We start from the raw sequence: 24,598 nt of genomic DNA, 5'->3' as shown, positions 1-24,598 counted from the left end.
CATCGGGTTTTTCATGGTTTTAATAAAAAAAAACGATCATCTCAGATGGCCAAAAATCTGTTTTTATTCGATTTGATAGCCCCCACAAAGAGAAGACAAACAACACGTTCCGCTACAAGATGATGGTCAAAGGTCGCAAGATGCCGATGGAGTATTGGCTGTCCGATGGCATTGAGTGGCCTGAACTGCAAAAGATCGCCGTCAAGCTGTTCAGCATTGCCACGTCCAGTGCCGCATCTGAGAGGAACTTCTTCACCATGGCCTTCATTCACTCCAAGCTGAGGAACAGCCTGAGCGTGAAGTCGGTGGAGGAGCTCGTTTTCATCAAGAGACTTGCCGGATTAAAACCATGTTTTATGTCGACTAAATCGGGGTTTTTTTTTTAAAACCAATAACCCGATAAAAATTAGCAAAAAATCGGGTTTTTGCCACCCTTGAGCTATTGACCTCTCTGCTGCTGTCCGGGGGGTCATGGCTTGCTGGTGCTGCTGTTGGGCTAAAATCATCAGACGTCGTTCCACTTGCCCGCACCGGCGATTGGCACGGTTGGCCACATACGATGCAAAATAAATGCAACATAGTTACTGTACTACAGGGTGGTCCAGATGCCTTGTGACCCCCCCCACCCATAGCATTCTCTTAAACTTAATATTTTTTTTAAGTAAGGGTTTTATTTAAAACAGAAACGAATATGCAAAGAGAGAAACATGTCAGGGGTCAATTATAACAAGACATAATGTACAGTGATACCTCGGTTCACAAACTTAATTCGTGAACTGACTCTGGTCGTGAACCGAATTGGTCGTGAACCGAGGCACATTTTCCCATAGGGTTCAATGTAAATCCGGTTAATCCGTTCTGACCTTTTTTTTTGGTTTTTGAAGCACAAAAATATGAAACAAATGACAATACACATTACTGTAGTACTGTACAGTATAGTAATGTATAAAGAGAGAACACTAACCTTGCTTGAGATGACTTCTGGCATGGAGGAAGGCAGGTGGGAGGCGGGTGGGAGACAGTAAGCACTCAAACGGGTGAACTGTACAATACAGTAAGTACATTATTGTACAGTACAGTAATACAGTACAGTACTGTATGTGCTAAAAAGCACACCAAAAATCAAAAAGTCACTGAAAGTGTCTTCACAGTACTCACAGTACTTATTTCTGTGTCTCTGCTTCTCTCCACGATCTTCCTACAGGAAGTCACGACCATGTGACAGCCTGGAATTAGCATAAAAATGGCCGCGGCTCCTGTTCGTGAACCGAAGCGGAGTTCGTGAACCGGAGCATATTTTTATGAAATTTTCTGTTCGTGAACCGAGTTGTTCGTGAACTGAAGCGTTCGTGAACCGAGGTATCACTGTACAACTAATCGAAGCGATGCACAACGAAACTTCCAGGGTCACACCTCGCTGATGAACACCACAGCAAGATAATTCTGAACAATGCCCAATTCTGAACAAAGCTAGTGTCCTCGAGCCCTCGCTATTTAACATACGTATAAGTGACCTGCCATGTACGTCATCTCGTAAATGAATATACGAAGACGACATAGCCCTTGTTGCAAAGGGCGTACACCTAAAAAAACATTGCCAATACTGCACTAATAACTTCTATTGGAGGCATATTTCCGTCCGTCGAAGGGGCACGTTTGTAGGCCCTGTTCTACTATTACTACTACCTTGTTCATGGTATTCGTATGTTGTGAAGAAACTAATTTCATTAGCTTTGTAAACGAAATCTACATCGCCGCTGCACTATCATCACCCACCTCATTCATCCTTAAAGTGCTGCCCCCTATCGTCCGCAGAACATAATAGGTCTATTATATTCTTGGGTGTTTCGGTAAAGTTACGTAGATAGGTTCAAAGAAAATAACAAAAAATAGCTAAAAACTACGACGTTTCGATCGCTACACAAGCAATCGTTTTTCTTTCTCCTGATGACGATTGCTTGTTTGTTATTTTTGGTTATTTTCTTTGAACCTATCTATGTTACTTTTCCGAAAGACCCAAGAATATTAATTCCTACAGTCGCGAAAGCTTTAAGTCAAGATATAATAGCTCTAAATCACTGTTCTTGAACCTCACTACGCCATCAAATCTCACTTTGCTTTAAACCCGTCTTCAATTCAGAATCAAAATCTTTATTTAGACTTAAGGAATTCGATGACATACCAAGCTCTTTTTCACAGATTTCCAGTGTGGGTGGGTCAGTACGTTTTTATTCGCTTACCCAATTACCCTTTATGGCTAGATTACTAGCTGTAGTGTAGTATCAGAATGCATGTTCAACAGGTGTACAGAGGCAGGCGGGATGTAAGAAATGTACCCATTATTTCAACTGCCACGTTGGGGCAGATCGAATTGGTGACCTTTGGATTACAAGTCCAGTGTGCTCACCATTAACACCATGGCAACATCATTTCTAACGGTACACGAAACTAGTTTAGACTTTCTAGCGTCTTAATACTCGGAGAATGTATTTGGAGCTGTACAGAAACTAAAATGAAAAAGGGTTCAAATGGAATACACGTCAAAACCAAAATACGCCATCTGACCAGATATATACAACTAGGCTTTTGGCCATCCAAGGACGGGTGTATTGCAGTAAATCTGAAACTTGCAAGCGAAAAGCAGACCGCGACGTGATATTCATTACATTAATGTGTGTGCAATTTGGAAGGCCGTGATGACACTGACCTATTTCATTTAAAGGTGATAAGCCCTTGTTCATCATGACGTCCTTTTTACTTCAATGTCTCAACAGCGTTACGGAGATCGCGTGACGTGAGTGTTCTGCCTTTGTAGTGAGGGTTTTAAGTTGACGTTGAGGAGGGGGGAGGAGGCGCCTCGCCCCCCACCATGTGGAGTGACGTCAGCTGCTAATTATTATTAATGTTGGGGGTGTGCATTTGGAGGACGTCACCTCATGATTATTAATGAGGGGGGCAGTTCGATGTGGAGTGACGTCACCTGCTCATGTTTATTATTGAGGGGGGTCTATGTGGAGGACGTAACTTGTTCATGATTATTAATGAGGGGGGCTGGTCGACGTGGAGTGACGTCACGAGCGTTGCACACATACATTATTGGCTCATTATAGTAGGTAACTAGGGGTTGTTCGGGGCGCCTATGGCGCCCCTCACAACCATTTACGGCCTTTGGCCAGGAAAGTCACGAAAAAAATAGCACACGAACGACGCATTCACGCAAGCACCCGATGCTCTGTTTTGAAGTTTTAAAATGAAACATCTTTGAATTGTATTATGTTTTGAACTACATGAGGAAAATAATGGGGGGGGGGGGAGGTGTCCATTTGGAGGACGTCACCTGCGCATGATTATTAATGAGGGGGCTGTTCGATGTGGAGTGACGTCACTTGCTCATGATTATTAATGAGGGGTGGGGGGTCCATTTGGAGGACATCAACTGCTCATGCATATTAATGAGGGGGGCTGGTCGATGTGGAGTGACGTCACGAGCGTTAAGGACATTCCTGGGTGATTATAGGTATTCATACATGAGAAATCTGTTCACCATATTGTCGATATCACTCAACCCAAAAAAAGTTCGTATAGTACAGGGTTGCATCATGTGCTGTATTGACTTTTTGTATTAAATAAATTACCCCCAAAAATCAAAGCTGATGCGTTGTCCAGAGGACCAAGCCTCGAAGTGGACTGGTGAGGACATTAGAAAGCACAATTAAATTTTCATCGAGATGTCATGTTCTACGAACAATTGCAGTGCTTTTTCTGCAGTGTGATTGACAGAAGGATGTATATTGCTACGGAGAAAAGCATCAAGTTACTTTACACCTCTTCAATGTTTTTCAGAACATGCCCAGAATATAAGAATCGTAACTGTTCGAATTTCTAAATGTCCTGTTCATGCATTTTGCAAGATTTTATACTAATTTGTTTTGGAACTAAACTTCGCGTTTAAATCAATTTCTTTGGAGATTTTGTTAATCACATGGACATTTCATTCAAACTGAAAGCAAAAATTTGATGGACATGTCAGTCGAAATTTGACAGTACTGTATCCTACAAACTACATGCACTTACGGTCTTTAGATGAAACGTAAATTAAACATGGCTCACTTCGCGATATCCCAGCATTGCCTCTGCATGTTTTCAGCGTTGGTGTACGGTGCTTTTTCTGGAAGACTTTCCAGTTTTTTCTTGGATTTTTCTGTTTGAGCATAGTCACTTTAAGATGTTTTCTTGTTCATGTGTTTTGTTTGTTGCGGTTGCACCCGATTCAAGAGCCGAATGGCTCACAGGGCTACACCTAATAAATGAAACTGCTGCACACTAATGCAATACCACTTTTGCTCAGTCAATATATTGCACATACATTTCTCCAAACACTGTGCACGCCATGGAAAGGTATTGTAAGTTAAAACATTTTTAAGAAAATGTCAAGTTTATTTTTTTTTAATGAACAAATTTTCAATTTTGAAGTCTCCTCCACAAACTTGGGAAATTTAGTTGCGATCTTCCTTGTGCTTTTCGTCGGTTTTTTTCGGTCTGTGGTAAAAACAAGCTAAACATTTTTCGTCAGAATGGGTGGTGGTACGCATATCCCGACAAAACTGGCAACATTTAATGCAATACTTTTCCTTGACGGTATGAATCCTGTACCCCCTTCCCTCTCCCGTGTGCTTAAAGTGCAAGTGATAACTGGTTAATATATAAACTGAGCTGTTTGGGGCAATGGTACTAATTCCGAGGTTAGTACCCTATTATCTGTATCTATTGAAAAGCAGTGCTCATGATGGCGGGGTAAGTTGTGCGTGTCCGTCCATCAACCTAGTCTTATTATCCAATTTTTTCGTCACGTTCGCCTTTTAACAGGGCTTTTCAATACATTTTTTGTTATCAAGGCTAACCAGCTCCAACACCAACAAAAGTTTTTGCATTAGGCTACACTAATCTGCAAAATGTTAGATGCAAATTATTTTAACTGCAAGTGCTTTATGTGGAATCAAGTGCAGGTACAAGTAGCAGTGGATTCCAAAAGGTGACCAGGTGTTTATAGTTTCGAATTTTTTTACAAGCTGTTCACATGATTTGCAGCGTTTTGTTTTGCGTATGCAAAGAAACCTGCATGTGTTTAAACAAAGTTGGATATCCTGCATTGGCAGTGGAGCACAAGAACAAATAACAATTGTGTTTAGCAGATTCATGCGAAAATGTGTATATATTTTTTTTAGAATACGGCTCCAGAATTCAAATATATTATCTTAATTACCAACGTTTAGACAAAGGGGTCGCCAATGTTATGCTGCGAGACTACATGGATTAACGGAGCATAAAACATACGTTTTCGGCTTCATTAACAAATAGTTTATTTGGTACAGGGGGAAATGGTGGAAGCAAAAATATATTCAACATTGCTAACAGCTGACCGCAATGTACCTACACCCTACAGTCAATGCTACACTTATTTTTAAATCAAAACAAAAAAATTAAAATCTCTCCAGATACATGGCATGATCTAATCTTAAGCAGATACTGCAGGTAATACAATGAAAAAGTTGTAACTGTGCAGAATAAAAGACGACGCAATACAGCACACAGATTTTTTTTTTACCTGAACTAGTAGATGCATTTTTTTACGCGAGTGCGCACTCACACAAAATAAAATCTCCCATCGAACTTTGCGAGAACACGTACAGCAGCGCACCATTCATCACAAGCAATAGAAATGTCGGATGCCTTGGCATAAGTTCTACCTGTGCACAGGTGCTGCAAGGATGCTTGTGCAGGTTTTGTCTCAAACCCGTTGACTATAGTACTTAAGAGGTAACACCGTTTTCGTCAGGACATTTGGAACACTGGTCAACAGAAGTTGAACCAGGGGGTGGCTGAATGTGGCTGTCAATCTCCCGCCCGTCATCAGGGGCTGTGTCCACAACATCTAGCCTTGGTTGCCGTTGGAAACCATGTGAATTTGGTCAATGCGTTTCAGCTTGACATTGGTCTTGCCTGACAGTTAAATGGTTACTTAAACATATACTTAAAAGTGTAAAGAACTAAATAAAAGACTGCAGATTCTGGTGCTATTTTAATTGCCCTGGCTGGAAGACATTAAAAGTTACTACTTGGCTGAAGTAGATGAAACAAACTGAATGAATCATTGCCCACGTTAAAAATCAAAACTCTTAAAAAGATGGCCACTCCACTATTCCACGATTTAGTGGCATGTAAATTAAAACAGCCATTTGTGCATGTGCGCTGTATTTAAACATAAATGTAACAATCTCGAGTTATCTTCATGACAACACCTGTTCAAATGCCAAAGGCTCGAGTTGTATGCTGGTCACCCATGACTGGATGCAAAGTTGTTCAAAGCCCTGCTCTGCAGGCGGGAGATGGCAGAGAGTGGATGACGATTCACAATCCTGTCTCACAAAATGTTGCGCCTACTTCAGTATTTTAGCAGTTACCATCAGGAACAGCTGTGAAAAGCATGATTTTTTAAAAGTAATTTTCTCAAATGATTATGGGAAACGGTCACATTTTTATGACATTTCCTTACAATTATAAAACAGATTCACTTGTAATGTGTGAAGTTGCTAGGCTATAAGCTATCCAGAGCAGCAGAGGGAGAGGAAAAATACTGGCAGAACAAGCTGAAATTTAATTGTTGGCAAAAAAAGTTAATCTATGTACCATGGACTGCGAAGACAAATGATATCTAAAGAAGCTAATAAGCTAAACTATAAAAAAAAACTCAAAACCTACCCGTGTGATTTTAACTTTAAAAAAACACACATATATATATAAACACACATTGTTTCTTAAAAATAACAACAACCAACCATCATAGCCAAGGTGCCAAGTACAAATTTGGAGCATAACAAGTGCCTTTCAATGCGTATACTATGTCATCAATTTATTTGAGATTATTTAACATTAGCAGTGTAGTTTGTTCCTTCGTAGAGATAAATCCACAATGACGCAACGATGATTTCCCTTCATTAACATTTATGATAGAATTTCAAAAAATCCATCAAGAGTTCAATTAGACTAGAGTGACTATATACAACAAGGGGTCTTAATCTTTGATACCACTCTAAAAAAACATATGGCGTGTTTGTGTGTCCATGGCAGGGCTCTCCAACCTTTTTGCGGTAAAGGTGCACACCACCCCAATGGGCACTGGATTGCAGGGGAGACTATATAACATTACACCAATACCCCACTACATTATTGCACCATTGATTAGGGAGCCCTGTGCTAGGTAGGGTACTGCTAATGAAAACACTGAACACCTCAAGACGCAACACATCACTCACTACACCTTCTTCATGGGGAAATATGCTACTGCAAGCAAAGTATTTTTCTATTAGATACACTGTATTTTCGAGAGAAGATTGTGTCAATACCCAATTTCATGCTCTCATTGTAAATTTACACACGTCTTTAAAAACCATGTGTTCGACTTAAAAGTTAGGCAGTGGTCACTGTCAGTATGCTAATAAAAGGTATTATGTTAAATGTACACCCTTTTTTGCTTTTCCCAATAAATACACTGCAATGGGTCTGCAGAGACGCTGCCACGCAGCGGTGTAACTATAAAACAAAACAAGGAAACAGTTTAAAAGTAACCGTCGTGCAACCAATGAAAACTCCCGAGGCCACAACCCCATTGAGGGTGGTAATGGCCTGCGGCGGAGGGCAGGGGGTGTAGACAGGAGAGGTGGGGTGAAGTAGGGAGTGGGAGGGAGGAGAGAAGAGGGGTGCAAATCTCCTAAGACATGCTGGAGCAGCGGACTGATGGCGATCCCATCTGGGTGAGCACCTTGTCCAGCCACTGTAGGGGTCCATTGAGGTGAAGCTCAATCCAGCAAGGGGTGCTGGTCACAGTCTGCCTCCTGCCACCAAAGGTGGGGGGGGGGGCAGAGAAGCAGAAATAAAGTTACTCCAAGCTCAGTTATGCTGGAATAATGATACTGTTGTGGTAGGATAGGGGTAGGCAACCTCCGGCTCTAGAGACACATGCGGATATTTGGATTCCCCCTTGTGGCTCTTTGGCTGCCCCCTTGTGGCCAGCAGTATATGGCAGGGAATGGGTCACTGTAGAGAATGTCTTGGTGACAATAAAATGTACAAACTGTGTTGTTAACAAATAACTAAGGGAGAAATAAACTAAATATATGCAGTTTATTCTATCATCTATTTTGTTTAAGTCAGAATTGGTTTGTCATCTGTTGTATATCTGCTATGTTTGTACATGTATACAAGTTGCTCTGCGTGTGATGTGGCTCTATTTTAGTCAAAGACAAAAACATGGCTCTTCTTCTTTGAAAGATTGGTGACCCCCTGTGCGAGGACGAATCTGCTTGCTCCAAAGTACTCAATGATGCAGCATACTGCTAAGCCTACCCCAGGTGTACTTTTTAAGATACTTCTGGTCTCAATGGGCTATTAAATTAATAATGGTTTATTTATCTACCTAAAATCATCATTCAAGCACAGTGTAAATTTTAATCAAGACTACACCAACGCCTATGAATATTTTCAATAATTAGGAAGTGGTATTCGAACCGACAATTTTTTTTAATTAGTAGGTAGTTTAATATTAAAATGTACACTCACTAAAGCCTCACTCGGTTTACAACTGATGAGGGTCATATGCTGGGTATGCAAGGCCAATTCCTTGTCATATTTCTTTCTCTATGTGGGATGAATCCAGAAACTGAAGAAAACCTCCCATTCAAGATTTTTGTTAAATATATATAGAATAATCTGCCAAACCTACTCCAACAGCACACTATAAAGGCACATAGTTACCCAGCATTTTGGGTCTCACTCCTATGCAGTGCAACACTTCACAATTCACCAACCCCACCTCCGCAATTCACTGGACGAGCGTGCATCACCCCCGCGCACAAGAGCCAAACAAATACGCTGCCTGTTGTGGCATCAACGTACCGATATTCGGCACCCCAGCCCTTGACGAAGCTCATGCGGATGGTGCACATGCGCGTCAACTGGTATACCGCCTCAAAGCCCTGGTTTACAGACTGTGCAAGCAATGCCGCAAACTCCTGGTTGTTGAAGATCTTCAGATTGCAGCCTGCGGGGCAGAGATAACAAAGGAACACAGCCATTATATTCAGCAGCAGAACCTGTTGTTCAAATTCGAAGACAAAAAACATAAAACATCTCTAGTCAAGGACATACGATTATAAGACACGAGTCTCACCTGGCGGAATTTTACATACAGTGGCAGGATGCCACCCATAGCGCTGATTGCAGTTGGGACTTTGCACAAAGATGGCGCTTTCGCTGAGGCACTCCGCAAATACCTCCCCGCCAATGTAGTACAGCCTTACGCCTCGCCCTGTAGGAAACACAGCACGATCCTTCACACACTGCAGGCTGGAAGTGCAAGAGGGCTTGCCACTTTTAATTTTAGAACTCACAACACAAAAATGTGCAGTTCATAAAGTTTTAAACAGGTCACAAGCTGTAAAATTAAAAAAGGCAATAACAGGAAGTTGGCTACACCTAAACAGAAACCCTCCCGCACTCCCCCCACCCCCAAAAAATAACATTTCAGCTCGTGTTATGGGAGAAATGCTAACCAATGTGCCTGCGGGTCATCTCAACCGTCTGATTGCGGTTAATGTTGGAGAGAAGTCCGAGGCAGAAGCGTTCAGAGTTTGAGGGGTCAGTGAATCCGTCCACCGTGAGCGAGGGCTGCGACGCGTGAAAGGTCTCGCCGACGCGCTGGTTCAGCTCGTAGTAGGAGATGGAGCACCAGAACGCTGGCTCGCAGTACGTTACGGGCTGTAGGTCAGCGGATGACACCGAGCCTGGAAAATATCGAGACATGTAGCTCCGCTCAGTGAGGACTTGGGCTACTAGGACCTCAAGCACAAATGAGCATGCACACAATTCACAGAAAAGACCAAAAGCAGTGCTCCAGGGAAATTGAAAAGCCTTTTAAAGACCAAGACTTACACTCTGATATTGTTAATCAGTTGCTGACATTACCTTGAACTGAAGTGGCAGGGGACACCGGATTTGGTGAAAGTTCTGCGGGTGAACCTGATGGAAAGCAAAGTAAAACAAACAACTTCAGTACAATACAAAAGACCCAAAGAATATGAATTCCTGCAGTCACGAAAGCTTTAAGATAGAATACAAACTGAAGCAGCAACATGAATGAGTAAAAACACATTGATAAATGCTTGTCAAATATATTTCAGCCAAGTAGAGTTATTTTTACTTACTTGTGTCCATGCTATGGTTCATCTGTTGATCACTTGTTTCCCCATCCTCGCTGATGTAACCAGGAGGAGGGGTTTCTGTTTAAGTAGGCGATGGGGAAAATATAGGGAAATATAAAAAATTAGCACCACATTACCATCATGATTTTGGTGACAAGCGTGTGTAGTCAGGACACCCTGAGGGGAGATTGCAATGTGGGTGGGATGGATGTTGCGGTTGGGCGGGGCCTGTCCGGACAGTTACTCACCAGGTATGTAGTTCCCCTGGGGCTCCAGTCCGACGGGGAAGTTGGTGTTCTCTGGAATTGACGTCGTGTAGTCGTCCAGCTTGGGTAACTCGGCGGGAATGTCTGTGTGTCTCGGCACTAACACGGGAGGCAGCACTGCTTCCACCAAACAACAATAACAAAACAAAAAAGGCTACTTAGAATCCACTCATGACTACCCAGTCTCAAGACTATTGTTGCAAGCTCTCAGCTGCATCGGAACTTGTCACAAACGTGGCAAAATTGGCAAAGCCGCCACAATGAAAACGACCGACATATAACACTGCACAATTTTATAACATTTCTCGAAACATAACTGGCAATCCTGGCCATGGCAATTTGGAATTTGCTTTTAATGTTTACCAGTGATGCCAAATGCCACACTGCTCTGAACAAAATGAGCACTCACCGGGAGTCTCGACGCGCTGGTAGTGGTAGGGGTTAACGCAGACCTCGTCCTTCTTAAGGTGGAAGGCGAACTCGCAGGCGTCAATTGCGTGGAGTTCGTGATGACTGTGCAAGTCTGGCCAGCGCCAAAGCCGGCAGTAGATGACGTGCGGAAGGCCCTTGCGGTGAGACACCTGCAGCCGCCCGTCCAGGGACCTGCCGCCACACGGCACCGCACAGTGGGCCGCACCACAAGGCAATGTTCATTCGACTGCGCAGGGAAGGGGGAACTCTGTTGTGAAGGAGGAGCAACCGCAAGGAAAAAAAACAACCGCCCTGCTCATTTGCTTTCACGAGGAAGACTTTCAGTGCGGGGGACCTCAAGTTTTACAGATGCTATTATGTTGCTCATTGTAACCAACCTATGCATTGGAGAGCAGTTTCAAAGAGGTCATCATCCTTCTAAGCCTTGAGTTTCTTATGAAGATATAAAGTTAGAGCATGCTTAATATTGTTAAGTTTGGAGACCGCTACACTGTTGAAAAATACGAGTTCCACTTTGCCTTGAAATAGTGAATGGTACCGAAATAAAGAAAAGCAAATGAAATTCTAATAAATCAACATGTTAACAGGAGCTGGGATGGCCGAGTGCTTCGGACCTGCATCCAAGACTGCTAGATTTTTTTCTCCATCTCTTTTGTGCACTGTTCCATAAAACCTCAAAAACACTGACTGCATAAACAAGTAAAAAGGCACCATGGTTCACTTTTAATAATCAGACTATAATCTGACCATTCAGATAATAAGGTTACCTATCATTTTATGTGCTCTGATAAATGGCTATTGCCCAAAACTTCACCTTTTAGTTTTGCTTTTTAGGCAGTGTTGTTGATGAATGTTTTTATACAAATGTGGCAGTTTAATGGCCAAATGAACCACAAACAATGTTTATATGTAAATAGAATGCTTTAAAAAGGTTTATTTTTAAGTAAACGTCCGATTGGTCTTGTCCTCACTGCATATAAGGCAAATGAATAAAATCAGTGCACCCGACACCAAACTTCTACTGCAAACATCCTGAAACTGGGCAGGAATGAGGCATAAATAATCCAGCCCTTTTAAAACATCACTATTACATGACTTATGAGTAGGCTGTCTATGCTCTGGATCAAAAAACATAACTTTCAAGCGACACCTTCCTCCATAAACCAACCATCAATGTTGCACCAGAGTGCAATTGAAATTGGTGGTTCGTTTGTTTACAGCAAACTTGGGTTATAGTAGCAAAGATGCAGGGCACTTGCCTCCGACTCCAAGGTACGCCAGCTGAAACACTCTTGTCCCTGTAATGTGTTGAGGAAAAGTTATGACTGCATATGAACTTCATTTATATTGGAGGGGGCTTCTCCATATACATGCAAGGACCACACAATGCAGTTCAAAAGAGTGGTCCTTTGTGTACTAATGTTATGCCCAAAGATACTAGCAATTTGTCTCGCAACCATCAAACTTACTCCTACAGGGTTTCTTAAACTGCTGAGTATGACGTTCAAAACAAGAAAATACATTTATATGCAGCAACATTTAAAAACATTTTGACAATGAGATACTTTTTTTCTAATTTGTCAGTGGTTCCATTATTTCAAGTCAAAAGAATTTGCCCAAGCCACATTTACTCACCCATGGCACAGATTCTATGGCTGATTAGGCAATGAATTAAACACTTGGCAACTTGTTAAAACAATGTTTTAAAACACTTTCAACCTCAGAAGCTAAAGCAGTAGCCATGTGTAGTGCACAAAATCGTTAAAACATACAGTACAAGAATAATTAAATATCACATATACCCATCGTCAGTTTATCTAGGAGGTGTTAATTGCCTCAGTATGTATTTTCAAAGTAAACAACTAAAGGCTTAGAAGGTTGTGATATCAGATGATTGTAAAACATCAATGAGACCACACAGCATACCTGATCCACATCTACAAACGAGGTCTCTGTTGGTAACTTGTATGCGTTATCAGGTATGCTCCAAAAGAAAAATACAGTACAGTGTACAAAAAAAAGGTACGAGACCCCAACTTGTTGCATTCCACCTGTGTTGAGGCAGAGGGGCCGTGCTAATTCAAGCTGTGGTCCCTTGTCAAACCCCTACACATGAACCATTACATGTTTTGCAATAGCTGCTCTTTGCAGTCCCCCCCACAAAGCAGGTTTTCCAAAATGGGTTTACGAGTCAATGCCATGTCCCCATAAAATGTTATAGGAACAAAACAAAAGACCACATACTGCTTTGGTTGGCGTTTCTGATTGCAGGGTTCAATTCCTTAACCATACTAGATGTGTTAAATAAAACAAACGTTGCCGTCATCTAAAACGGTATTCGCAAAAATGTAACGTGAAACCATTAACAATGAGCACAAACATTAAACAATGCATGCACTTAAACAAACTGGGGCAATGCATACACTTAAAACTGGTGCAATGCCAACAAAGGCCCTTCACGGTGAACAATACGGCCTAGCTGCTGCAATCACGTTATAATACCAACAAGGCTTCCCCATATTGTACTACATGTTGTGAATGGTAGTGTGGTGTAAAACAACACTCACCGGCCACTCATACTTCAACTCGGTGCAACAGCACGAACAGGGGGCTTGGGGACGACACTGGCAGCTACGGGTGTTTAAATACATGCGCCTCAAGGCGCGGTGACCTCCCCAGATCAGCAGTTTTACCTCTGGAGCTCTAAGATCCAGACTGTTCTGTTTCTCATCCTGAGAAGTGAATTGAATTTGTTTAAAGAAAAATTCGTGCCGAGATTAAGTTAGTTTAAAGGGGTGTAAATTTTACTTGTTACCGAGGTGGAGAAAACAAACGTAAAAACTTTATTTGCCACGTTGGTTATAACTAGGTCTGTGATGGCCAATTATTGCACTGCAGATTTTTTTAATTCTAGAGGTTTTGCAAAACGTGTTAGTTTTAGTATACAAATCTAGAGGTTGTTTTACATGTACCCAGAAGTTTTCCCCCTCAGATGTGACAACACTGGGGCGAGGGATACATACAGGGAACACATGACACACCGCAGGGCATACTCCAACATAGAACGACAAAGCACACAAACTACTCTTTGGTTCTTTCGGGAAAGTCACGTAGAAGGAAAATACATTCAATAATAGAATACGACGATTCGATTATAACACAAGCAGTCGTCATCAGGTAGAACTAAATTTGAGAGAGACAAAACACAGACACGGAGCCACACAGACAACATAGACACTGTTTGTCTATGTTGTGTGTCTCTCTGTGTTGTCTCTCCTCTGCTTGTGTGTCTGTCTGTGTCTCCGTGTCTGTTTGTCTCTCCCGAAAGAACCAAAGAGTAATTCCTGCGGTCACCAAAGCTTCTAATCAAGTTTAAAGCACATACCTTACACAGGACACACACTCCCGAACAGAAACGCACACACACGCCACATACAGTATAAGAACCACATACCCACTCCCTCTCACAAATCACACACGACTTACAGGACTAGTAAATAAACACAAGGCACACAGGGAAAAACGGGGCGCGCAAACAACGCACACGGACGTGCAAAACAAAGCGGACACACGCATGACGCGCACAAACACACAGTACACAACATACACCGTGCAGGACATCGTGTGGTCTCTAGAACAGTGTCTTAATGTATTTTCTTCTCCCTCGAAAGCCACCCACCGTGAAGGCACGTCAGTCTGTTCCGTTAAGAGGTACAAAACGGTACGAGACAACGGCACGGCGAGCTTCACGCACATCAGCGGCGGCGTCATCGCACAAAACTTCAGCTTCCATCTAAAAAAAAACCTCCTCTCCCCTCGCAAACCACGCACACAACTTCTGTTCGACTCACTCACAATGAACAAAACGCCAAAACAGAAACAACAAACGCTGTTCATTTCCATTTCTAGCGACCAACAACGCGGTTGTTTTCGCCACCCCCACACCCCAGCAACATCCCCGGTCTCGCCTAGCTATCCCGGCCGCCTCTCCGGGCACCTCCGCGGGCACAGCTTCCAGGCAAGGCCGAGGCTGCGCGTTCGGGCTTGTAGGCCGCAAGCGGTTAAGGGCCGTCACCGTGCACAGAGCTCCAGTTACCTGGGGATGGTGATGCACTTGGTGGAACTATTCTGCGCGGCGATCGCTCGCTCAAGCTCGTCGAGCTGCCCGCTCTTCTTGAGCTTCTTCACGAGGCTCTTCACCGCCTTCTCGCTCCACTTGTCCTCCAGGCCGCCCGGCTCGCCGCGCTTCCAGCCCAGCAGGCGCTTCACGACGGGCGGCGTGAACGGCAGCATGGACGACATCACAGCCCGCTCGCCGCCGCCGCCGTTCTTCCCACCCGCGCGAGCCCACCTATTGAGAAGTTCAACTCGTTATGTACAACAACAGGAAGGTGGTGTGGTGGTGGGGGAGAACTAAGCAATTCAATTGCGAAGTAAAACAATGTTTTCTTCTAACAAGAGGAGCCCCCCACCAAAAAAACGGACGCTGAAAGGAAAATGAGATCCGGTCTCATCACCGCCCCCCCGCCCCCCTGCGACTGCCGCTGCCTGCCGACAGATCCCTCCGCCGCGTGTTTGAGTCGGCACGAGCCTCTTCGCCGCCTCTCGGGCCTCTGCTTTTGTTGGGCACCATTGCGCTTACCAGACAAGGCTCGTTCCGCTAACGAAAAATAATCCCCCCCCCCGCCCCGCCCCAATGTATCCCACACTAAGCGCTCTAAACAACAAAGAAAGGAGGCTGTGGGTCGGTGCAAAGCAAATGGATTGATGCCCCCTTTCGCTGCATTGTTTATTTTTATCATAGATGTGACTCTACAGGCCTTGCCCTCCATATTTTTTTTAAATCAGCCCACTCACTGCTGGAGATGAGATGGTGGGTGGCGAACAGGCACCTGATATAAAGTTGTGCGTGTGGGTACTGTTTGGCTATACTTCCCCACGATTTGATGAAAGCCTGCGAGTAAAGCGATGCGGAGGACATACGTACATCGTGCAGCACTCCCGCCTGCAGCCCACAGCGTAGACCCCCGCAAGAACCCGGATTAACCGGTTTATATTGCACCCATCCAAGCATGGAGCGGGCTCAACGCCTGCTTAGCTTCTGATAAGGCGCGTCGAGAGTGATTTGGTCACAAGCCATGAATTGTTATGGAGTTACTCATAGCTGCCAACCCCACACGGTCTACCCGTATTCTTTTACAGGGGAATTGCATTTTCAGGTCCATACGGCATACAGCCATTTCAATACCTGCAATAAAAAAAACATCTCCATCTGTTTGTGTTTCTTCCCTTGTTATGGGACTTTGTTGGGTGAACTTTGAGATTTATAAGGGGCACGGGATGACCAATTAGGGTCTGTATTGGTCTGTAATAAGGTAGGCACTGATACGGGGTGACAGGTATGATGTACATATAGATTCATATTGTGTACATCACGTCCACATTTGATGTGTTACTGAAACAAAACCTCTTAACGAAATACAGTAAATCGACATGATGACTTGTATGACTCTGCTTCATTTTATGGGATAGAAGCGTTAAAATAAGTGCACTAATGTGCATCCAAACAGCATATTGCACTGCACATTGTTATTTATTACGTACTGCTTCTATGTATTAAATTAAGAAACAATGTCAGGTAAACTTTAAGAAGTTACTAGATTATATTGTTATCCTCTGCTGTCGCTTTACCTTTACCCCATAGTATTTATATTCCCCGTGTATTTCGAATGCTCCTTTGGATGCGTGGCAATTAAGGTAACACCGTAGATTATAACTTCCGTAAATCTCTAATTTTGTACTTGGTGAAGTTTTTTGTATTAATTCTAGATTTGAAGCTTTCGTGACTGCAAGGAATCAAATTCTGAGGTTTTTTTGGTAAAGTCACGTAGGTAAAACATCAAAATTAATGAAAATAAAATAAAATAAAAACAAAAATCACGACGTTTCGGAGGCAACACAAGTATCCGTCATCAGGTGGGACCGTCACAGCCGAATTAGCTGCATCAAGTGATAAGGCGCATCAAGTGATGCAGCTAATTCGGCTGTGACGGTCCCACCTGATGACGGAGACTTGTGTTGCCTCCGAAACGTCGTGATTTTTGTTTTTATTTTATTTTATTTTCATTAATTTTGATGTTTTACCTACGTGACTTTACCGAAAAAACCTAAGAATAAGTTTTTTGTAGTTTTGGAATTACCCTTTCATACGTAAATTGGCTACAGTATGTTTGCACACTCGTTATTTAGCATTTTTGTTTTTTCATTTGCATTGCTACTTTACTCAAAAATTACTCATTTAAGTACAACCCCTATGTTGTTGGCCCAAAGTCACGTTGATGAAACCAGAGTGGCTCCCCGTGGGAAACCCGTGTCCATGAAGGGTCAATGTTCCAATTCCGCAAAGGATGCGCCAGCAATCCCACTTGCTGTGCTGTCATCTAACCGGCAACTCGATACCCACTCACACAGTTGTGTTTGACTACACAAATTCAGCAGATCTTTGTGTCACTCAACCAACTCGAGGTTCACCGGGTAATTCGTCCCAGAGTTATGGCTCAGGACCGTCTCTGCGCATTTAATGTTGCGTGCGTCGTTTCTGTACAGCGCCTTTTTGAGATACAGTCACACATAGACGCTATAAACAGCCGAATTGAGTTTACAAGCCAGACCATCAAGAACAAATGACACTCAGCCCATCAAAAGCGAAATACGTACAATCAGCATCGCCCACAGCACTCACATCTCCACGCGCACCTTACGGCTCCAGAGGGCAGCACAGGACCTTGCATCGTGCGTTTTGAAGAAATTCCATCCCCACCCCACGGTCCACCCCCACCAAAATAAATAAATTCGTTAGCGTCGTAGAGACGTCGACCACAAAAGGCACGAGGAATGTTCACAAGAAGAATGCCAAAAACTCAGCGTACGTTGCCGTTCCGCTCATTTTTACGCAGCAGCGGGAGGCGACTTCCTCGGAGCGCCCGCGTTGGTGGAGGTGCCACGGAGAGAGCTGCTTTTTTGTTTGCCATAGTGACGGTGGGATTAGTTTGGGCTGGGCAATTGCATGCAGCCCCTTCTCGGATCTGACACCTACCTACCCGTTCCCTGCATCTCTAAATATCACCCACAGCCACTGGCGGAGTTGGGGGTGGCACCTGCCCCCCCCCCCCAATGATCGGATCGAAATCCCTAATTTCGATCGGATCATTGGGGTTTATTCGTAATAAATCGGCATTTTGCGACCCCCACTGCCACTGTGTAGCATATTATGTGCCAGGGACTCTATGAAATGATAGGACAATAGTCTGAGTTCATAATTGGCAATAAGTAACGGCAAACTAGTTATAAGCGACTCACAGAATTGTGCACAGTTGCGTATACATTCCACGACTTCCCTGAAAGCATTCACCTTCAGCGAGCGCGATGCCGATCACACAACACGGTTCTAGTTCGACCCTCGATCAGTGGCTGCACCATCGCCGCACACGCGTCGAATAAAAAGCAAGGGACTAGTCCTTACTTACTAACAACTCCTTACTTACTAACAACTCCTTACTTACTAACAACTCCTCTATCATTTTTAATTGCTGGAGGGGTTGCCTCCCCCCTACCTAAAAATTCTGGCTCCGCCATTGCCCACATCGGTCTTCGTTTACTCGTGAATGTCTTACTTGCATTTCCACGCAATTTCTGCCCTGCCAGTTGCACTTGCTGGTGTTTTTACATGACCACGAACATTCATATGTGCTGTATCCATTATAGCGTAGATTTGAAGCCCCATTATAGCCGTTGACAACATTTTTTGTTGAACTATCTTTTTGTATTTTTCCCTCATTAAAATTGTGCTATTGATGTCACGTCATGAGATATAGTATCCATTCGGATCTTTCGCGAATGAAGTGCATCCCTTTATCTTAGAGAGACCCACGGAGTGCAGATATCACAGAGCTACTTCAGAAATCCCTTCAAATGACCTCTGGTCCACGCAGTAGGGGGCAGCACTCTCCCATCCACCCTGACGCAGAGAGTAATGCTTGTCGCATGACAGGCAAGCTGGTATTTGTTTTTCCTCACAGCTGGAATTTGGCAATGTTAAATGCAGAACCAAACTTACCTTAATTTTCTGTGTGCAATCATTGGCAACCAATCTGAGACCCTCAACTCACGACACTTGAAACCCTGGTTTAATGAGTTAACTAAAACCTGGATTTGAACTCGTGTTCTCGGCGGTGCAAGCTCGCAGATTTTACCTCTGAGCCACCTGGATACGTCTATTAGCATACATTCTTAAATTATTATTGTTACAAAAATACCTCCCTTAAACCCTCCCACTCAAGTAAACAACCTCCTGAAATACTCCCGCACAAGCAAACAGAGTTGACTGAAGTGGTCTCGAGGTCACAAGAGTTTTGCATCCCTACTTTAGGGGCTGCCTTTTGTGTTCTGTGTTCACTGTGTGCGAGCGAGTTAAAGCAGTGTGCCACTAAAATGGATATCGACCAAATACCCTGGTCCCTCAAATGTCGACGGCAGGCACACATCCTTCCATGCTCCCTCTCGCTTGCCCACTTCCCTAGCCATTGCCCTGATTAGCCAATAATCCGATTTCCGATTCTGATTCAATCCTCTTTGACTATGGGCTGCGATTTTACGATGCTACTTTCATTTAAACCGATTTGAAATCCGGCTCCACAAATCGATTATCTTACAAATTTGGCCAACAAATTTATCCCAACTAAATTTATTTCAATGTTTTGCTCACTTTTAACATTCAACACTTATGTCAATTACAGCTTTAAATGGGCAGAGCATCAAATATGATCAAGATAAAATTGTTATTCAGACAATTATGAGATTTAGTGAAATTTTGGTTATTGTTAAATTATAGGTCATATTTCATGGACAATATTTTTGCAACGGTGCTATTATGCAAGGGTTGAGTGGTGACACATTGGTTAGCGTATTGCGTGATGAATCAGGCAAACTGAGTCCGATTCCCAGCCACGGCTGAGATCAATGGCAAGTGATATCTGAACCGGTCCTGGTCATCCTGCAAAAAGTTTGACTGATCAGCATGATTAAGTATAACCCCCATGGCCGACGTACAGTGGGGAGGCTTTCATCCAGCAGTGGTTTGACAACATCTGAAGATTTGTATTATAACTCCATAATTGAATATAGAGAACATCACTGTTTTGAGGCTTTAAACTATTGAGACTAAAAAGCAATGGGGGTTTTTGCTTTGTTATTGCTATTATGGAAATTGTGAAAGAAGCAAAAGTATTTTTTCTCACAAAAAAAAGCTACATATTTTAGCTCTGGCTGAACCACACAGGGACTTTCAGTAGAGCTTTGGGCATTGGCACCAGTGCTGACTGGAAAGAGGCCAATGTATCAAAACGGACGGTAACTAGAGTTACATTAAGAAACACCCTCTTTCACTTCCGACAGGCTTCCTGCACGCAGCACAAAAATATTTGCCCCCAACAACTACCTGCATAGAACAAGAATTAGTGTTTGTGAGAGAGAGAGAAAAAAAATGATGTAAGCCGGAAGCAATTTCAGTGAAGGAACAAAGTTGTGTGCACACAGCAGTAACTTGTCAATCAAAGAGTCACACGCAGTTAGTGCCGTGCGCCGTTGACACGTTTAAGCACCAGTCCCCGAGACGTCAAGCTGTACAGCAGACGTAAAGAGCCTGTAACATCGTTTCCAAGAGCAGGCCATTTGCTGTGCATTGGCATAGCCTATAGTTTTAAATTTACCTGGCACTACATTTTCTTTGTATATGACCAAACTCACCTGGAATGCGCCAGAGCACATAATATGTCAGCGGAATTGAGCCTGGCTAGTGCTTCAACGGGTGACCACCATGCATTACAGGTTGTTATAGGCTACTTTCGGGGCAGCAGAGGGCAATGCAGCAAAACCAATTGGCTGTACTGTACTTCCACGCTACCACCTGCAAGCTCCCCGTCTTCAACAATCTGCATTGATGAGCATGGTGAAGTATGGTCAAATAGCCCCATGACTCGCGTGGCTTTGAAAGTCTATCATCTCGACGTGAATTGGCCAAAAGCGCTTTACGTGTGTACATTTGCTTTAACATATGGATAATAAAGTCTTCCTTGCAAAAGATGTAATAATAAATAAATAAACCGCCACGCCAATGATTTCTTTGAACGGTTAAATAAAGGTGGCGGAATTGAGTGGTGAGTGAATGACAGCAGCACAGCGCAGTGTATGCAGAGAGCAGGGTGCTGGAGCGGGGCTGACTGATGTGCCCTGTAACGCAATGCGGTGAGCCACTCAGTCGGCACGCATTCATGCATTCGTGCGTGCGCCCTGCCCCACTTTCTGTTTGCTTTCTGCCAAAGTGACCTGCCCGTGAGATTTACTACCTCCGATGCCGGTTTTTTTCCCTTCAAATTATCGAGGGTAACTTTATCGTGCATTATTTTATGGTGCACACAAAGGTACGAGGAATAAGAGGTGCAATGTCAAAAATTTCCAACGGGAGCGGTGGGCACGGTTGGGGTTAGCACACGATGGCCTGAACCCAGCTGCCTGAGTTCGATTCGATTCCTGGCCACAGCGTCAGTGGTGAGTGGTATCTGAACTGGTCCTGAACACTCTCCTTATCCCCCCCCTTCACTAATCTACATTGACCAGTATGGCAAAGTATTGTGAAACAACCCAATTAACGACATGGCTTTGGGAGGCCTTCATCCAGCATGTCTTTAATCTATACCATTGTAGGTAATATATACTGACCAATTGCATTTAATTGCTGTTGAATTTCCCGATGATCAATCATGAAAATCATGACTGAAATCTATTAGATGTTCGCACACCATACATGCATAAGATACCGTTTGCTAATCAATGAGTAGTATACTGCCTGCGTGGCATTTCACTAACCAATTTGGACATTACAGTTAGTAATGATTTACCTCCTGCCCCTGCAATGCAACGAATTGTTGCAATACAGGATCACAATACAATAATACTGAATATAGCAGCCTCTAAAAGCTGAAGGGGTCTTGTGAACCCATTACATAAAAAACCTCCAATAAAACATTGCTTCTTTTACACGCGATTCCATGCATTTATCATTTCGCTTAAGAATCCATTTAAACAATGAATAGATTCCCCTCGTAAACATAGCCCACTCAGTGTAGTATCATTGCCTATGCTGTATATACATACTGTAAATAGTACGCTGCTTAGCTGTGCAGCTTAATGATGCATTTTAGAGGAAGGAAAGTCACCCGGTCTGTGGGATTGGCTGCCCTTTAATACAATCACGATAGAACAGGAGCTGGAGGATATTAAAGAAGACACACACTCACTTGCTCATACATAGTGGGGGGCAGGGGGGGGCAGTTGAGGCAGTTTTTCTTGGGCGTTCGATCCAAGGGGACCTCAGTTAAGGGCTATGGGGGCCTCAGTGGGGGGCCCATCTGGCATTTTGCCCCCAGGCCTCAGAAACCCTTTCGGTGACCCTGTATTCATACAAGCAGGCATAAGCTTCACAGCAGGCGTAAATGTTATAGTGGTACGAGTGCACGCAGAGAGTGCACCTGCCTGAGAGCGTTAAATGTGGCGTGCGGTGGCGTGGTTATCGTGCGTGCAAGCGGTGCAACTGAACTGGGGGTCCATAGGCCGGAGGGGCCGAGGAATTGGGCTACGAATTCACATGATGGCAATCGTCCATTATCATCTGATTTTTAGTTGTTGCAAATTTGTACCAATTTCTCCATCACCAAGCATGGGGCAAATCGCCAAGGCTAAGGCAATGTGTTTTGGCTATTTCGTCAAGGATGGCATAGTCCAAGTATGATCTAAGTATGGAGACCTCTCAATACACACTGCTGATAAATCCTTCATAGAATGGCGAGTACAAATGGATCAAGGTAAATCTCCCACTGTTCCGGATAACTTCTTGCATTTAGACTGCATATGAATCCAAATTGTATTTATCATTGTAAATAAAAGAAACATGACAAAAATTGTCTTGTTAGTTCACAATTCTCATGTGGCATTAAGATATCCGACACTAGGCTAAATAGTCCAAACACACATTGTTTATGTGTGTGTGAATACACGTGGTTGAATGGATGTGTGCGGCTGCATGGGTGTGATATTGCCCTTGTTACTAGGAGTGCGTGCGTGTGTGCGTGTGCGCGCGTATGAGTCACGAAACCTGAGACTTCCAAGGAATTTTGGCAGGCTGAAAGCGTAAACTTATCCCCGTTTCCCAGGGAGGGTGGAAATGTTTGAATGGAGCACGCCAGATTTAAGAAACACTCATACTGTATGCGTGCCCGGGGTGGTGTTTTGCACCCCCATAACATAATTTTGCTCACAAAAATTCAAAAACAACAATTTTTTTAGGATTAAAAACTATGTTGGTATGATTGATGTGAAATGATTAACTGAGTTCACATCCTAAACACTGAAATCAACTTGAGTTAATATTTGCATCTGAAAATAACCTTTAATTTCCACAACAGACAATGATATAATCTAAGACCAAGTAGTATAAGGCTTTTTTTTTTAAGCCCTTTGTTAATCCACTGCTGGACGAAAACCTCTTCACACTGTGTCGGTCATGGGAGTTATTTGACCATACTTCACAAGGCCGGGCGATGCCGATTGGTGAAGGGTGGGCCCAGGACTGGTTCAGATATCACTAGCCACTGCTGTTAGCTGTGGCTGGGAATTTAACTCAGGTTACCAGGTTCATATTTCAGTGCGCTAACCAGCGAGTCACTGCTCCTTAACATATTATTAAGTGCTTAAATGTCGTGGCATCTCAAAGACAAAACGCAACATTGCGAAATTACAAATCACCACCAGAACAAAAAAAATCTAAACCTCTTCAAGGTGCATAATAGAGGGTTTTTTTGGGTTAGATCCGCGTTAATATATAAATGTGTCGTTAAAACCCACCATCACCCGACACAGCCAACTAGTAAGGGTTGTCACGTAAACAGAACATGCCAATTCGTCACTAGTACAGCACACCGGTGTGTTGGAGAGCCAAGCCACAATTAATTGCGAAACGTCGTACTCAGATTGTAAATGTTGTGGCTTGGCTGTCCAACACACCGGTGTGCTGTACTAGTGACGAATTAGCATGTTCTGTTTACGTGACAACCCTTACTAGTTGGCTGTGTTGGGTGGTGGCGGGTATTAACGACACATTTATATGTTTACGCGATCTAACCCAAAAAAACATCTATTATGGATGATATTGGTCGTGAAAGCCTACGTGTTAAACTATTCAAGGTGTTGCAGTTGTACCACACATGCTTTACATCAAGAAGGGCCTGGGTTCGATTGCTGATTTCAGCACCTTTCTGTGTCGAGTTTGTACGTTCTCCCCCTGTTCTGCATGGGTTTCCCCTGCATTCTCCAGGTTTTCCCTCTTCGCCAAACAAAAATTCAATCTCGGTTAAAATATGCAAAAAAATTACCGACAAATTATTCACATGCCAATGATCGCCCTCTACTAGAAGACTATTGCTCCTCGCCGAGCCAGGTGATGGACCACGTTGTGCCGCACAGAGACAGCTGCCGTTGGGACTGCCCCTAGGCTAGACCGCATGGCAATCATTGCTCCCTACTGGAAGACTG

General features: G+C 43.5%; 1 protein-coding gene across 2 annotated transcripts; it reads right to left on the bottom strand.

Moving 5' to 3' along the window:
• Positions 1 to 5,020: 5,020 nt before the first annotated feature.
• On the bottom strand, positions 5,021 to 17,712 carry SMAD3 (SMAD family member 3). Of its 2 annotated transcripts, XM_078854793.1 has the most exons (11): positions 17,697 to 17,712; positions 15,051 to 15,305; positions 12,214 to 12,252; positions 10,932 to 11,125; positions 10,505 to 10,639; positions 10,260 to 10,334; positions 10,021 to 10,074; positions 9,609 to 9,839; positions 9,227 to 9,364; positions 8,953 to 9,097; positions 5,021 to 7,892 (listed from the first exon to the last, which is right to left on the bottom strand). In XM_078854793.1, coding segments are annotated over exons 1-11 (1,392 nt in total). In that variant the 5' UTR covers positions 17,699 to 17,712; the 3' UTR covers positions 5,021 to 7,768. The 2 variants fall into 2 exon arrangements, with proteins under 2 accessions (XP_078710919.1, XP_078710920.1); XM_078854794.1 differs by lacking the exon at positions 12,214 to 12,252 and having other exon boundaries at positions 5,022 to 7,892.
• Positions 17,713 to 24,598: the final 6,886 nt, after the last annotated feature.

The sequence above is a fragment of the Lampetra fluviatilis genome, chromosome 3 (genome assembly GCF_964198595.1).
Source record: "Lampetra fluviatilis chromosome 3, kcLamFluv1.1, whole genome shotgun sequence".
Classification (NCBI taxonomy): domain Eukaryota; kingdom Metazoa; phylum Chordata; class Hyperoartia; order Petromyzontiformes; family Petromyzontidae; genus Lampetra; species Lampetra fluviatilis.
The sequence above is the reverse complement of the archived record's forward strand: the minus strand, read 5'-3'. Positions and strand labels throughout refer to the sequence as shown.